Consider the following 16,547-nt stretch of genomic DNA (forward strand, 5'->3'; position numbering starts at 1 on the left):
AAACCTTCCAACTTGTCAGTCAGAGAATTTTCCTGAGAGCACAATTACCCCTTCTACACAGAGAGGAAAACTGAGATGCATACGGACTGAGCCTACTTTCCTTAACTTCACCCCCCATTCGCCCCACCAGTTTATAATCCCAGAGCTTCCTTTCTCTTCTAGTCTTTTTCTGGAATGCCATTCTACTAACAGGCTTTGTTTGTTCATGTTCATTTGTTTGTTTGAAGATTTATTTATTTGAGAAAGAGAGAGAGCATGAGCGGGGAGAGGGACAGAGGGAGAGGGAGAGAACCCTCAAGCAGACTCCCACTGAGGAAGGAGCCTGCCATGGGGCGTGATCCCAAGACCCACGATCATGACCTGGGCTGAAGCCACCCCGGCGCCCCTAACAGGCCTGTTTATAGGAATTGTGCCCAACTCGACATGAGCTGGGGATTCACGGGACGCCTTGCTCCACGAAGAGCGGTAAAGGGCCGTCTGGGCCACTCCCTGCCGAGGTGGAGTAGGGGGCAACCACGAAGGGTCTCCTGGGGATGGGCTGGCTCTTTCCTCTCCTCTGTTCCTGTGCTGAGCGGGCTTCCTGGGAGTCAGGCACACCGTGAGGGACAAGAGTAAGGAGGAGGGTGAAGTCAAGTCAGCATTTATGTATTTAAGTGGCTGCAGCCCCAGGGGCAAGATGGTTGAAGTGGGGATGGGGGGAGGGAAAACAGGGCCCAAAATAGTCACAGCGCTCCCAGGCGGGGCGGCCAGCCACGTCCACGGGAGAGCCGCCCGCACCTGCCACTGCCTGTCTAGCCACCACCAGCCAAGGGTGCTGGCCGAGGGCCCCCAGCCTCACATGGGGTCACTCGGCTTCCACAGGCTTTTACCTCTCCCTGCAGCACCCCTGCGAGCACTGGAACGGGGGCTCCTGGAGCTCTAACGCGCTGCCGTAAGAGCCCTGTGTGTGCACACAATATGGGCGCTCAGCCAGGAGGAGATGGAGGCGGGATATGTCCCTTCTTGAGTTTGGGGACGGTGCTGTCCACGTCACACTGGGTTGCCTCGCAGCCCCGCCAACTGGGGCTCTGTCTTTCACAAGGAATAAGGCACATTCATGCCACAGATGTTTATTAAATGCAGGGCTGGAGGCGGCAGGCAAGACCCGGCTCTCTCTCCCTAAGATCAAAGTTACCAGCCTTCGCTAAACCACCCCAGTTCCCTTCAGCACCCGCTTAAGAGGCCGCCATCAGCAGGCGGGAGGCCGCGGGGGATCGGCGTGCAGTGTCTCATCTGCTCTGCTCTTTTGGACAACCTCCTAACCTCTTGCATCTCGGCTTCCTCGCTTGTAAAACTGAGACCCGCCCACTACCCAGAAGAGTCATCGTGAGGAGTAAACGGCCTCCCGTAAGGGAGTGCCAGCAAAAGGCCTCACACGTTCCAAATGTCAGTAAATCAAGCCATTCTGATGAGAGAGACAGACCTGGGTGCCCTCGTGCAATTCTGTTTTCTGCTCACGCCCTGTTCTCTCGGTTTCCACAGGGCTGTGGTCTGAGGTCGCATCTGTGGGTGGCTCACCGGGTCTCGGCTCAGTCCTGCCTTGAATCCAACATGCTTAAAGCTGAACTTCCTCCTTTGTCCCTGTCTCAGTCAGTGGCACCCAGCTGCCCAAGCCAGGAGCCCAGGGTCCTTCTGGGCTCTTCCCATCACTTTCCCCTAGACCCTGCCCATTAAGTTCAGACTTTTTAATTCCCTGATGCTCCCGAATCCAACCCTGCTACCCTCACTGCCACAGTTGTCCCCGTGTATAGGAATCCAACCATCCGCTGGCCTGCTTTCTCCAATGGCTCCAAACGGCTTACCAGAAAAATCCAAATGCCTTCCCATGGCACCCTAAGGCCCACTATGACCCAACTCCTGCTGCCACCCCTGACTTCCCCGTGGCCTGCTGGCTCCCCACCAGTCACATGGAATGACGTTCGGGCCCCCAGCTCTCCCCAGCTTAGCTCACAGTGGCCCTTCTGCTCAGAACGTACCTATGGCCTGTCACCCAAGTAAGACCTGTCACCTAAGAAGGTCCTTCTGGCTCTGCACAGGGAGTGGAAGTCCTGGGTGTCCTCACCTTCTCCTCTAATACTGTGCCTTTCACCAAACTGCAGCCTTCTTGAGATCGTGTGTGCTCTCAGCTGTGGATTCTCCACGGTTTTTCTGCTTCATGGATAAGCTTCATGCTTTCCCCCTCAGGAGTGGTATTTGGGGGGTGGTCAAGGGTCTCCCTGCACTGAAGGCTGCTCAGACTCTCTGGTGGAGGTGGTTGGGGGAGATTTTGTGGCCTGACCCCCGCCCCCACTGGTGTTTCTGATTCCCTGCCCCCACAAGAGTCTTCCGCCCACCGCAGGCCTAGCTGAAAATGCGCTGAGCTCAGGGCTTTTTGCCCCTGCTGTTCCCTCTGTCTGGAACGTTCTTCCCAGATAACCTCTTGGCTCACTGTCTGCTTTCTTTTGGATGCCAATTCGAATGCCACCTTATCACTGAGGTGCACCTGTCACTCCCTGTCCCCTCGCCCCTCTCCATCTCCTTACCCTCCTTTGTTTTCATCTTTAGCAGTGATCACCACGTAGTGTACCACACAATTCTTTCTTTCTTTCTTTCAACTCTTTCCCTTGGCCTGAATATAAGGTCCAGGAGAACAAGGCCTTGGCTTTGTCCAGCGCTCTGTCACCCACATCTAGAATAGTCCCCCACCGACACCAATCTTTGTGATCAGAGGAAGTGAGCCAGTGTCCTTAGCGCGCTGCTTCTCCGGGTCCAGCCTGGAGAGCGGGGCTGTCCACAAACCATTGTTACCACTCTGAGGCAAGGGCAGCCACGGAAAATAAGCATTTGGAAATCGTGACAGCGACTCGCTACAAGTTCTCAGCACGTGGGCGGACTACAGGCTCAGTCTGGGCTTGGCGAGTCTCATGGGATGCGCATCCCATGAAGTGGGCAGGACCCCCTACCCATCCACAGTGGACGGTAAATTGGAAGCAACAGACTGGTCTTTCTCCACAAATCGTCTGAGAATCTCTATTTAGAGCATATTGTGCAGCCTGGCACAGAGCAAGTGCTCAAGAAATGTTTGTTGAATGAATACTAAAATACAGTAGAAAATCATCATCTCTCCTGCAAAATAATTTAAAGGGAGGTGCTGATACTGCATTTATACTGTGAAATACAGATTATGGGCTTCACTCTGCTAATGGCACAGAGCTTCTAAAACACCTGGAATTTCCCAAGTGATGAGAGTGACAAAGGTGTCTTTTGTTATTTTAATGAGATAATGGCTTTCAGAGGAACCAACCATGGAATTAGAAGGTTAGAATTTGTAGTCCCATCCCATTATCCTCCAGGGAGAGGAAAGGGGCTGAAGGTTGACTCCATCACCAACGGGCAATGATTTAACCCATCGTGCCTATGTAATAAAGCCTCCATGAAAAGCCAAAAGTACAGGGTTCAGAGAGTTTCTGAGTCAGTGAACAGTGGAGCTGCAGGGAGTGTGGAACACTCAGAAAGCATGGAAGCTTCGTGCCCTTTTCCCCCATACCCCGAGGTCAAGGTATGCATCTCTTCCATCTGGCTTTTCCTGAGTTACATCCTTTTATAGTGAGCCAGTGACGCAGCCGGTAAAATGATTTGCTGAGTTCTGTGAGCCACTCTAGCAAAGGAATCAAACCTAAGGGGAGGGTCATAGGAACCTCCTATCCTTAGCCTGTCAGTCAGAAGCAGAGATAACAACCTTGCTTCAGAACTTGCTATTGGCTTCTGAAGTTGGGGGTGCTGTCAATCTGGTAGGGCTGAGCCCTGAACCTGTGAGATCTGGTGCTCTGTCTAGATAGGCAATGTCATAATTTGTTCCAATTGTCGGACACCCAGCTGGCGTGAGAGTGTTTCTTGGTGGTGTGGGGGAATCCCCCCATACGCCCTAGAACTGGGTGCAGAATCAACACAGGTGTAGCCTCGGGGTCTCTACTCCTAAGAAGGGACACTACACTGCAGGCTCTGAAAGGGAATGACAGCTCTGATTGATTCCCTGGCCCTCCTGACCTCCTGAGAGGATCATGCTTTGGGAGAAGCTTTGGGAGAAGTCCGGCTTTGGGCGAAGCCGGGTTCCTTCAAGGGCCTTCGCTGCCACGTGTCCCCTTCAGGGAGTTCTTGTCTCTCCACAAACAGACCTCTAACCGGGGCTTCCAGGGGCACCTCTTGGCCAGAGGTAGGCCTGGTGTAAGGCGCTGACCCACAGGCCTTGCCCCAGCTCCTGGGGGCGTTAAAGCTGGACACTCCCGAAGTCCTGGGCTGAAAAAGGCAAGGCTCAGACTGCACTCCCCTCACCCTCCTTCTGTCTCTATTTTCCGGCTGCCTTCCAGCCATAAGGGTCAGTCAGTCCTGCCCTCTGCTCCCCCCTCTCCCCGGCCTGTACTGGCCTTGAGGGAAGATGGCGGGAGCTGGCTGCTCCCTGTCTGGGACCAGAGAGGCAGCTGTTACCACATCCTCTTTCTCCTCATCCCCACCCCCACACTGCAGCCTGCAGGAAGACTGGACCGGACTCCCGTCTCCCAGGCCCCCAGCAGCCCCCTTTAGGGCTCAGGAAGAACCATAAGAGACAAGAGCAGGGCTAAGAAAGGAGCCGGCATGGCTCAGCCAACGGGCTCCCTGGGAAGGAAGGTTTGCCATCACCGTGCCCTCCCCACCACCTGGGCCTGGGTCTCCTTCCTTAGGGCCAACCCCTTGTGATCTGTTAGTACACAAATCCTCCTGGTGAAAGGGCATTCTTTCATATTTGTTGTTAACTTTTGAAGGCACATTCGCTTCAAGGAGCCAAAGTGAGTTTGGCTGAGGGAGGGGGAACCCAAGGTGCATGGAGAGGGCTCAGGCTGGCTGGTGGGGGGCTCCGTGTGGGTATCTCCCCACAGCCCCTCATGCTCGTGGGTCTCACAGCAAGTGCTCGAAGCAGGCTGGCTGAGTGCTGCTATTATAAGAGACTTTGCTAACATAAATGATTGTTTTCCCCCTGATTCATCCCCTGTCTTGCTCCCATAAGCAGACAGCAAGGCTGAGTCTCCTGCCCCAGGAGAGGTTGTGCCAGGGCCCCAGGCCTTCATTTTCTGAAGTCTGAACCCACCATGTGAGAACGGGTTGAAGAGAAGGGTCTATCTCACAAGCAAAACAGAGATGACCCCAGGGTTGAGAAGCCTCTGGGGTAGATCGGGCTGGGGGTCTTCTTCCTCATCAAGCCTGAAAGATGTAGCAGGGTCTGGGAGGAGGCCTCGGGGCGCCCCCAAGAAAGCAGGGTCCCTTCTTGCCAAGGATCCCTGCCTTCAGCTTTGCATGGAGACGGCCTGAGTCTCCATGTGGAGGGCGGCCTGAGGGGGCCAGGGGGCTGGTACAATAAGGCCTCATGTGGGATGGACAGAGCACCTGTGACCCTTAACCCTGCCTGAGACGCAGGGCCCGGCCCAAGCCCAGGGCAGGCAGGCTAACGGAGAGCGGCGAGAATAACCGATGTTCAGGTTCTCCCCACCCAGAGGGATCCAGCTCAGAATCCAGAGAATGCTGATTTCTAGGAAAAATGATATTTCCTGAGCACCTCAATTCTAGACAAATGTTCAGCCCTGCTACACTGTTTTTCCTACTTCCCAGCTAAGGAGAGTGGGGCTTAGAGAGGGAACCAGGGTGCCTGAGGCCAAGAGGGTTTGTCCCACCTGCCGTGACCGAGACAAAGAATTTTCTACTAAATCAGCCTGGTGTCCGGTGACCACACCATTCACGGGGTGACCAGGGTCCTGGCGTCTATCTCCATGACCACCTCAGCCTCCAGGTTTGGAAAATGACCCGTTCAGGCGTGAGGAATGTAGCTATATTTAGCCTGATGGACTTTTACCTAAATAGATGTGATCTGAGTGGGCCTCTCCTGCCATCCTGCTTCCCCTGCCCTTCCCACACAGAACTACACTCTCCCAGGTCTTGGTAGGTCAGACATGCCAGGGCTTTCTACCCAAGCAAGACCGTGGAGCGGAGAGTAGCAAGAGGCATCTGCATACTTGTGGTAGTGGTGAAAGGTGGGATGAGGGGAGACTGGGGTGCCCAGGCTGGGAGGGCATGGGAGACCAGTACGTCTTAGGTAATCATAGTGCTAGCTAAGATATATTCAGCACCCACTTACGTACCAGGCTTTACTCGAGCCACATACATGCATTTAATCCTCACGGAACCGTGTAAGGGAGGTACTCCTACCCTCATCTTACAGAAGAGGAAACTGAAGCACAGAGGGGTTAAGTGATTTCTCTGGGAACACACAGCTATTATGCAATAGAACAATAACGTGAACCTAGACGGTTTCCTTCCAGGGTCGGTGGTCTCAGTCAACAGGCCATGCCAGGAAGGGAGAGAAAAACAGCAAGCCTGGGACGCCTGGAGGGCTTTGTCAGGTCTTGCCCATGTCTGCCATGGCCCCGTGGCTGTGGTCTGGGAGTGCTGGTCCGACAGAGAAGGAAAAGAATGAAAACCGCACAACCCCTATGAGCCAGGTGGGATGTGACACCATTGCCCTGATTGATGTAAGAGTTCTGCAAGGGTCGCTATCGTGGTCCCCTGTGAGGTGACTGAGGCTCAGAGCATTCAAGAAGCTGCCAGAAATCCAGGTTGGAGGCAGGTTGTCTGATGTGCAAGCCCTGTGTTCCCCTCCCCTCCGAATCCCCCAAAGTCTGCACAACTTGGACAGGGCGCCCAGGGGTTCTTCCAGGTTTCTGTTGTTCACTCCCCCTCCTCCCCCCGGTCTGCAGCTGTGCCCTGTGCGAGAGGCACAGAGTGGGGGTGGGGAACGCTAAGCCCCCAGAAGGGGAGCTGAGTCCCTGCAGTGAAAGAGGGCAGGCTTCAAGGTGGGGCCGGTAGGCAGCTTTCATTTCACTTTGCCAGACCCTGTACGGTGACCCAGACTCGATCACCTGGGTCCGGAAGGTCCCGCCCGGATCTCCAAAGAAAAGGCCAGAGCTGGGGTCCATCCGAGGCCGGAGGCTCTCCAGATGGTGAGATGGAGTGGGCTGTGGGCCGCAGGAGTCCGCAGGCACATTCCAGACTCTATAAAAAGACAAGTGCGCTGGATGCCAGAGGCTTAGGCTGCAGCCTTACGCAGAGGACTGCACAGGAACCTGAACCCCAGGAATGTACTGGGGCATGGCCGAGTCTGCTGACATGGGCGGGCTGGCAGGCGTGGGCCCACTGCTCTCCGAGGGCCGGGCCTGGGGAAGCTGGGGAGGTGGGGGCCAGGGACAAGCTGAAAGGCTGAATCCCGCTCGCCTGGCTCTGCCCCGGGGACCACCAAGGCCCACCTAACCGGTATGCCAAAAATCATCCAGAACTTAGAAGTTAGACAAAGGGAGGTCATCATGTCCTTATAAGGTCACGTTGGAGCATTTTGTAACAGGCCTGGCCAAGGACTATTTCATCTAGGACAAAGTCTGTCAGCCCCGGCCTTATTCACATTGTAAGCCGGAGAATTTTCTGGTGGAAGGACGTCCTCCTAGGCATCGCGGGATGTTAGCAGCACGCCCCGCCTCTACCTGCTAGATCCCAGGAGTGTGGGAATGGTCCCCACCAGTTTCCCAGCATTGCCAGATTTCCTTTCCCTCCCCTCCCCTTGCAAACCCCTGAGCTGGGGGAAGGTACCTGTCCAACTCTCACAGTTCTGTCCTGTAGAGATGCAAATGATTTCTGCCTGCTAGAAAACATAACGCCAATGGGTGACTGTTTCTTTGCCCCGTGGGACATCAGGTAGCCCGGTGTCTAACCTGGGAATCTTATTCCATCATTTCTTTCTCCAATATCATACACTTCTGTTCCTCTAATTCTCTTAGAATCAGCTTTACCCTCCTGTTCGTTCTCTTCTAGGTTGAATTACTCTTTGAGCTGCGTTCCTTCTTTATTTTAATCAGAGTCATGTTTGCACTGTTTGAAAAGCATACTCAGACACGGGGCTATTTTGAGGATGAAGTGAGATAATGCAGCAAAAGCGATCAATTCCCAGTCTGTGCCCAATAATTAGTAACTCTGATCCTTGTTGCTTTTCCATATGAGTGTCCTCGGGCTGCTCAAGGCTGGGGTGGTAATGCTTCCAAAGTCCCCTTTAACTCAGTCAGGGGTCTCCCCTAGGAGCAGCATTCCTTCAGACTTCAGGGAGCAAATGGGCCTTCCAGGACCAGAGCTGGCTTGGGAGCGTCTTGGTCTAGGTTGGGGGCTAGGACCCTGAGTTCCGGTCTTGGCTTCCAACTGCCCCTGGACGTCTCACTGCCCTTTTGCTGGCCCCCATGGTGACTCTGTGTCTATTCCCTCCTCCTGCTTCTCCGACAAATGGTGCCTTTTGTGACCTACAACCGCAGCCTTCTCTTTCTTGGGAGAATTCCAGGACAGGGCTGTGTTTGACGCCGGCTTCCCAAGCTTAAGGCAGGCTTCTCTCTTGGGCACATGGAGTCCGGTCCAGAGAGGCTGGGTGCTCTGAGCATCCGTTCTGGCCTGGGCAGGCAGCAGTTTTCCAATCAGGAGAAAACAGGGTTATAGCAAGGGACTGGGGCCTGCTCTCGTGGGACTCCTTCCTGCGCCGCTCGCCAGGGAAGCAAGGATGGTTGTCCTCTCCTCATATCAAGAAAACCACGTCAAGATGCCCAACACAGGGTACAGGCCTGCCTACACAGCCCACTGGGCATGTGCAGTGATTTAACCTCCCAATGCGTCAGTTTACTCTTCTGTAAAAATGAGAAAAATAATACTACCTGCCTTGTGGAGTGTTGTGGGCAATAAATGAGGTCATGCATATACAGCATTAGAATAGGTCCTGCACAATCGTGGGTGCTCAGCAAACACTGGGTGCTGTTGGTGGTGAGGAAGGGGCGGAGAATAATTTGCTGGAGAAGGGGGTTGGGATGGCCAGGGAAGCCATTCAGAGAGGTTGGAGGTTTCAAGGAGTGAAAATGAAAAATCTAAGAGAAATCAGGGACAGATAGCGGGTGGGGTAAAGAGGAATTTTTTTTTTTTTTTAAATATATAATCCTTTGGGCATAGCCTTTGAATCTAGAACAACCCAAGGGTCTCTGTGATTAAGGCCTTGTGACTAGGGAGCCTGTTCTGAGACACTGTGATTTCTGTATAATAAAATTCCTTATGTTGAGAGAAGGGAAGCCACAGCACACCTGGTCTTGATTCATCCAGTAACTTCTCTCAAGTATCTGACGTTACCCCCATCTTACCAGCGAGGGGACTGAGGGCACAGAGAAGTCAAATAACATGTCCAAGATCACACAGCTAGGATATCAATGGTCCTGGACTCAAAAGCATACATCGGTAGCTCCGGGACCCACTTTTCCCCAACCGGGCTGATTTCAGAGCTCCTCTCCCACTCTGCCGTGAGGATACACAGCTGGCCAGGACATTAGCGTCCCCGACCCACCATGTCTCCCCAGAACTCCCCTGCCCTCCCTGAACCTCAGTGTCTCTTCTGTTCAGGAAAGACCCCGTTTTCCCCCCACTGACACAGAACAGGGAGAATTGGGGTGCAAGGGGGAGCCTCAGCACCGTCCATCACCTGCAGCAAGAGCTTACAGGTGGGGAGGGAAGGAGATGGGCAGCAGGAGAAAGCTCATGGCGGGGGTGGGGGGGGCACCCAGACTGTGCAGGGGAGCCTGACCCACAGTCGGGTGTCAGGGCGTCTTTCCCACAGTGGAGGGTGCCGGCCACCTCCTGACTCTGTTCGCACACAAAACCACTGTGGGAAGCCTTCCTCGCCTCCTGACCAGCCCTGCCCCCTACCTCTCACCCATCCAATGCTCAGCCCTGCAAAGCCAATCGCCTGGCGAGCGCTGGCACCTGCATGTCAACATGACAGAAACCAAAAATCACTGTCCCTCCTCCCACCTCAGCCTGCTCCTCCCTGGGTGCTGCCCGTCTCGTAAAGCGATACCGCCACCTGCTCTGTCACCTACTCTGAAACCCCAGCGTCATCCTTGCCTCTTGTTCCCCTCCCCCCCACACCTCCCCACATCCCTCAGGCACCCAGACCCGCTGAGCCATCGCCTCGCTATCTCTCCACGTCATCCTCTCTCCCATCATGCCTCAGTTCCAGTCTCCCCCACTTCCTGCCTGGACAACTTCATAGCCTCCCCCCTCCTCTCCCAGCTTCCCCTTCTCATCGCCCCCCTCCCCCAGTCCCCCCTCTACGCGGTGGTCCGAGAGATTTTTTCCAGGTTCCAAACTCATCCCTCAACCTCTTGCTTCCAGCACCTCGCTCATGGGGCTCCCTGCGGAGGCATCCACAAGCTCTCCCCTGGTGTTAAAATATAAAGCATTTTGACACCAGGGGAGAGCTTCCTTCCATGGTTTCCTTTTCAACCTGTCACGGGGCTTTTAATTGCCTATTTACTGCTGTGGGGGGGCGAGTGCGGACCCTCGCAGGCACTCCCCATCCTCCTCCATGACCCACTCACCATCCAGCAGCCAGACCGCCTGTCTCTTGGCTAGAGATGGGGAAGTAGAGGCAGGCCTCTCCCTTCCCACAGCCTTGCTGCCTCCACCCAAAGCGACAGCCAGCACAGGGGTATGGTGGCCTCTGCTCCAGGAAACACGGAGTATCTGCTTGGGGGACAAGCCGTTGGCTCCACCTGGCAGTCATTCACGGAATGGGCTGTGACCTTGTCAACCTAGGGTGGGGACTGCCCTTGCCATACCCTATCTTGAGACACCCAAAACCCTCGTGTACCCAACCCTGACCCTGGCCCAGGACACCAGCAGGGAGAGACGGAGCAGTGTCTGTCCGTTGAGGTGGGAAGCTGGTAGGAGGTGGCGGGGGCGGGGGGGCTGGGGAGGGGAGCTGGGAGTGGGCCATGGCTCCAAGCCACTGGTCCATGTACCTCCATATACCATTGTCCCATTGGTCTTCACTCACAAAATAAGGATTCAGAGATAAAATCGTTTTAATTTCCTGTACTGTAACCACAGATCATTAAACCCCAAGCATGGGACTCTTCTGAGTGTGGGCCCCAGAGCGACTACATAGGTTACATCCCCATGAAGTTGGCCCCTTCCTCATCCTTAGCATCTCAGGATAAACATCTCATCCTCTGGGAAGGACTAGGTCCTCCTCCAGGATTCATAGTGTCCCAAATCTTATACACTTCCCATCTCATTTTATCTATAATTTAAGTGTAATTGGTTTAATTATATTATGTTTAATTGATTTAATTAATTAAGCCCTGGGAAGATTAGAACTATGTCTACTGGCCCCAGCATGGGCCAGGGATGTAATAGGCACTAAATAAAAATTTATTAAATGAATGAGAAAGTTAATGAAGGATCAGTCCTTGGGCCTCCCTTCTTAAAAACTACCGGTTGTTTTGGATGACCTGAAAGTCCCTAACCTCCCTCAGATACCTACAAATCATCCAATATAATAAGAGAGAGATAAATATCTGATTTCCCTTCCTTCTGGTCTAATTCCTCTAATTTTCCTCCTGCTGGATTGTGTGGAGATGAACATATAATTGACAAGTGGGAATTAAGAGTCCACAGCTAGGGGCTGGCTCAGTGGGTTAAAGCTTCTGCCTTCAATTCAGGTCATGATCCCAGGGTCCTGGGATTGAGCCCTGCATCGGGCTCTCTGCTCAGCAGGATGCCTGTTTCCTCCTCTCTCTCTGCCTGCCTCTCTGCCTACTTGTGATCTCTGTCTGTCAAATAAATAAATAAAATCTATAAAAATAAATAAATAAATAAAAAGAGTCCACAGCTGGAAGCTGGCTCTGTGACAAACTATAGAAATGATCCCTGAAAGTATAGTCTTGGAAGCTGGCTCTGTGACCCTGAGTATCACCTACCCTCTCTGGGCTTCACCCCAAAGGGATCAGATTAGGATCCCTCATTGATTGTTAATAGTCTGTCTCACCTTGACATTTGAAGGGATATTCACTGCTTTGGAAAGGTTTCTGGTAAGGTTTTCCTCTTCCAGAAACTCATCATCTTGTGTCTGTGAGCTCTAGACCTTGCCCAAGGCTTTGTAACTCCAGCCCACAGGTTAAAAGAAAGTGCACAGGACCTGGTGAAATTTTTAGGGCAGCCATTTTGTTTCAAGTTGGAAGATAACAGACCCAGTAACTTAACCCCCTCCAGAGAGCAATTTTTTTTTGAAAGTAGTCAACTTCTTAAGGAGTTGAAATGGAACAAAGGCCCCAAAATATGAAATCCTGAAGAGTGGGGGGAACCTAGAGCCCTCCTGGGTTCAGGGACACTGAATAAAAAGCCAGTCTTGTGGAAGGCTCAGAGCCCCCTCCCGGGCTTGGTCGTACGGGTCCTGCCTTCAGTTCATCTCACTCTCCTTCCACACTCAGGAGCTCAGAGTTTTTTTCTGTTTATAGCCAAGCACACACTTAAAACCCCAGCTTCTTACCAGCTCAAGATAGATTCCCATGGAAACGGGCAGAAAAGAGAGGCAAAGATAAATATCTTTCTTTCAGGCCCCGGATGCATGTTAATTGGCCTCCTCCCTCCCATCCCTGTGGTACAAATGCAGGACAAAGCCTGTCGAGATGGTGGGCCCATTGTCCTGTCTCCTCGGAGGGGCCAGACTGTCAATGCCTGAGAGCTCAGTTTCTTATGAGGGCTTCCCCTAGAAGTCCTCTCGCCGTCACCACATGGGCAACACAGTGATAATGAGAGCAAGTCCTAAAGTCAGAGAGGCCTGAGTTTGAGACCCTGTGGCAAGGATTTGCATGTGGGGTGACCCTGGGCAAGTTACCCAAACTCTCAGAGCCTAGATTTCCTTGTCTTTTATGTGGATTTAACAGTGTTGCCTCACAGGGGGTAGTTAAGAGAATTAAGTAAGACAATAACGTAAAATATTCAGCACAGAGGCATCCAGTAAGCACAGCATAAATGGTAACCATGTTTACTACTGTCTAGCTGTTACGTCTAGTCAGCGCTTCACCTCCACAGGGCACGGTCTTCTCATCTGTAAACCAGTGATGTGGGGAGGAGATAGGACAATGGGATTCTGGAAAACCCCTTCCAGATCCGGCATTTCTGTGTCCATGTTATCGGTGAAGGGGCGAGGAGGATGTAGTCTAGCGCTCTAGAACACATGCTCTCTTGGAATCCCTAGATCCCACTCTCCCAGGAGGCAAGCTCCTTCTGGATGAGGTCCCGAAAAGGGAAAGTAGCCCTCGGCCTCCCTCGCTCTGTAGCTGACCTTACTAAGCCTCAGTTTCCACATCCGTCAGATGGCACCGCTTTAAGGGGTTGTTGTGTGGATTTTCTGAGCTTCCCCTCATCAAATGCTTAGCACAGTGCTTGGGCACAGGGAGTCCTTGCTCAGTGCTGGCCAATATTCCAGAATCCAGAGTTAGCAGGTTTGCCCTGCAAAGCTGTCGAGTGGCTCAGCCGTGCAGGTGGCTGGAAGGGTGGGGTTTGTCGCCTCAGGAGACAGGAGCCCCAGCACCCCACTAGCAGGCAGTCCACCAAGGGGGCCTCCCTCAGCCTGGGCTGCAGGCCCATGGGTTGGGGGGGCAGGAGGACCTCTCTTACCAGGCCAAGGTTCAGAGTGTTGTTGTCATCTTCTGGCATGGGCAGGTACACAGCCAGCGCCACACAGTTGGCAAAGATGGTGAGCAAGATGATGGTCTCAAAGGGTCTGGTGTCAGGGTTAAGGAGAGTGGGGTGTGGGATCGGTAGCGTTAAGGGGAGCGGTGCCCTACAGTACGGGCCCCTGTTGCTCCTTCCCTGCTCTGCTGCAGGTTACAGAAATGGCCAGGTTCTCCTCGGGAACAGGTAACTTCCACTTAGCCGTGAGGGCAACTTGAGGTGCCAGCAAGCTCCTGCCCATCCCCCAACCCTACCTGTCCACTATCCTGAGATGCCATGATTTTCTGAGATTCTGGCCAGACAATATGGGGGGCTCACTCAGAGAACTGGCAAGGGCTGCTGGGGGCTGAATATCCAGAGGACGGGACGGGAAAGGGGAACCTGCAGAGGTGGTACCTGAATCAACACCACCACCACCCCCCCGCCCCGCCCAACTGGGTCAGCGGCCCACCCCGCCCCCTCCCCAGCCACGCTCACACGCTGGGGTGCGCATCCCACACCCACTCACGCCTCCCTCCCAGACACACCCATCCCCTTCACAGTCATTTCCCAGAGGGCACCCCTGGGGCCCATTCCTTTGTGGGCGAGCCCGGCAACCCATCCCATAGGCTGAGCCACTGGAAAGCGGGTGGTGGAGGGGGGGTCCGGTTGGGGGATGGGAGGCACGGTGCACAGAAGGTCTGGACCGACCACCGGCTTCTCTTCCTGCCAGGGTTTGAAAAGAGGTGGGCCGCAGGGGCGGAAGCTGCAGAGGAGAAGGCACAGAGGTACAGAGGATGTAGGAGAGAGAACCCACCAGGAGAAACTCGATTCCCTGGGTGCTGCATGTCACCAGGTGGGGGGGGGGCAACTCTGATCCCCGCCTTTCCAACTGGTCCCAAGTTTTTCTTATCCTTCCCTTTAGCCCTTAGTCTCCTATCTTCTAGGGAACAGCTGGTGGGTGCCCAGTCTTCCAGAACCTTACAGAAATATTTCAAATATTCCTGACCTCTCTCTCTGAGAAGGCACTTGACCAGCCCTTCCCCCCAATCTCCTTCCCCAAATAACCAGATATTTTCATCGGTCTTCCTCTCAGAGCTAATGCAAACAGAGAAAGGGTTGGCGAGTCCCAGTCCCCAGCATGGTATGTCTGAGTTATTACCGCCGGGCATCTCGGCCTGCTCCCCGAGCCCCCCGCAGCAGTCCTTTGTTCAAGGCCATTTCTCCCTTGACTCCATCCTCAGCCAAACCCCCCCTCGCTCTGCAGTCTCTGTGCCTTCACACCCTCCCATCAAGGGTGGAGGGAACTTTCTTGCAGAGGCCCTACTTCTTTCTCTCCTATCCTATATCAGAATGAGACTGTTGCCTCACACCCCTCAGTGGAGCCCCACGGTAACAGGGTTTGGGCACACGTGTGAACTGCCCCCGTGGGACATCCGGATCCCTTCCGCAGATGGTTGTCACCAGGCCTGGGGCCGAGCACTCAGGCCGCAGCGGCCCCGCCAGGTCCTCCTGCTGCTCCCCTCCCTCTCAGCTGAAGCTTTCCATTCCAGAGGCTCCTTATCCTCTTCTGGGGCAGTGCACCCCATCTCCAGGTCCCCAGGCCCCTGGGCCCCCAAAGTCTGGGTTCTGTGACTATGCCCTGCCTCCCTCTCCCACATGACAGAGGCTCTCCCAGACAGCCCGGAGGTCCCAAAGGATACTTCCATTCCACGATGTTGATGCAGGCCTTCCTCAGGGGGTTCTGGAGGGTCAAGCAGAACAAGGCCCGGGGCGGCCTTGGCAGAATCTCCGGAACCGGCTTCTTGGGCTGTTTCTTCCTCAGACCCTCATCCTGGGGTGAGGACGGCTCCATGGCTTTCCTGGCAGTCTCGCTGTCTCCTGTCCCCCACCCCGCTGCCCTCTTCTCCCTCCGTCCCCAGTGCCCCCACCTTGGGGACTGGACCGGCTGAGCCTGCTGGGCCACGCGTTGCCCTGCTGAGCCAGCCCAGGGGCGGGGGCGGGAGGATTACTTTCCCTGCTCCCAGCAAGTAAAATTAGCCTCCACTGGCTCCCTGCTGCCTGGCCTGAGCTCCTGAGGCCAGGCAGCTGTCATTCCTTCCCAGCCCAGCCAGTGACATCCCAATATGTCCCTGAGGAGGTTGGTAGGGGGGCGGAGGAAGGAAATTTCACATGGGCCTGGGGTGGGGGTGGTGGGAGGCAGGATGGAAGGCTTAAAGGCTGGGGCCATAGAGAGTTCAGGAAGGGGGGTGATCTATGATATGGAGCCTTGAACTGCGGACGGGCTCCCTCATGCCAGGATGAGCTTCCCCTGGTCCCTAGCCCTATGGCACCCTCCAGAAAAGGTGCCGGGTGGCCTGGTTCAGCACAACTACACCACACCTCCATCCATCTCAGAGCCTGTGGCCAGCTCCCAGGCCAAACCTCCCCACCCAGGAGCACCCCCGTCAGGGAAAGCTAACTTCTTCTCGCTGGGGTGAAAGGCTCCCTCAGAAGAACCCTGAACGTGCACACCAGGCATGTACTCTCCTCCCTCAACCCCTCCAGCACCTAAGTTGCACAAAGCTCCTGTCTCCTGCCTGGGACTCCGGCCCCTGCCCCACAACGGTCCATGCTGTACACTAAGCTCCGTGGAAACGTTAACTGAACGCAGAGCTAACAGAACACCCCACACCGCCAGCAGGAAGTGCTCTGAGCCACAGGTGGCAGTGACAACTGAGGTAGACAACGACCTGGAATCACAAAACCTGACAAATCTTTTATTTGACCTCGTGGTACAAAGACAGTGCCATATGGTCCCATTACCCACAGAGGGATACGGTCTGAGGGGGGAAAACGCAGTTCTCAAGCAACCTGGGGGGAAAGGGGATGAAAAAGCTACACTGAGGATCCGGAGTAGGGTTGCGGGTGGGTAATCGCCCTCCAGCAAGGAAGCC

The 16,547-nt window shown here is 54.4% G+C and overlaps 1 protein-coding gene across 1 annotated transcript in view; it reads right to left on the bottom strand.

The window, feature by feature from the left end:
• CACNA1S (calcium voltage-gated channel subunit alpha1 S) overlaps positions 1-15,554 on the bottom strand; it is a 67,921-nt gene extending 52,367 nt beyond the window's left edge. Inside the window, exons 1-2 of the mRNA XM_082703823.1 lie at positions 15,315-15,554; positions 13,576-13,681 (exon numbers count right to left, since the gene is read on the bottom strand). Coding sequence (XP_082559949.1) covers positions 13,576-13,681; positions 15,315-15,466 — 258 coding nt within the window. The 5' untranslated portion in view covers positions 15,467-15,554. The remainder of the gene's footprint in view (positions 1-13,575; positions 13,682-15,314) is intronic.
• Positions 15,555-16,547: the final 993 nt, after the last annotated feature.

This window comes from Mustela nivalis (genome assembly GCF_964662115.1).
Source record: "Mustela nivalis genome assembly, chromosome: 16".
Taxonomy (NCBI): Eukaryota; Metazoa; Chordata; class Mammalia; order Carnivora; family Mustelidae; genus Mustela; species Mustela nivalis.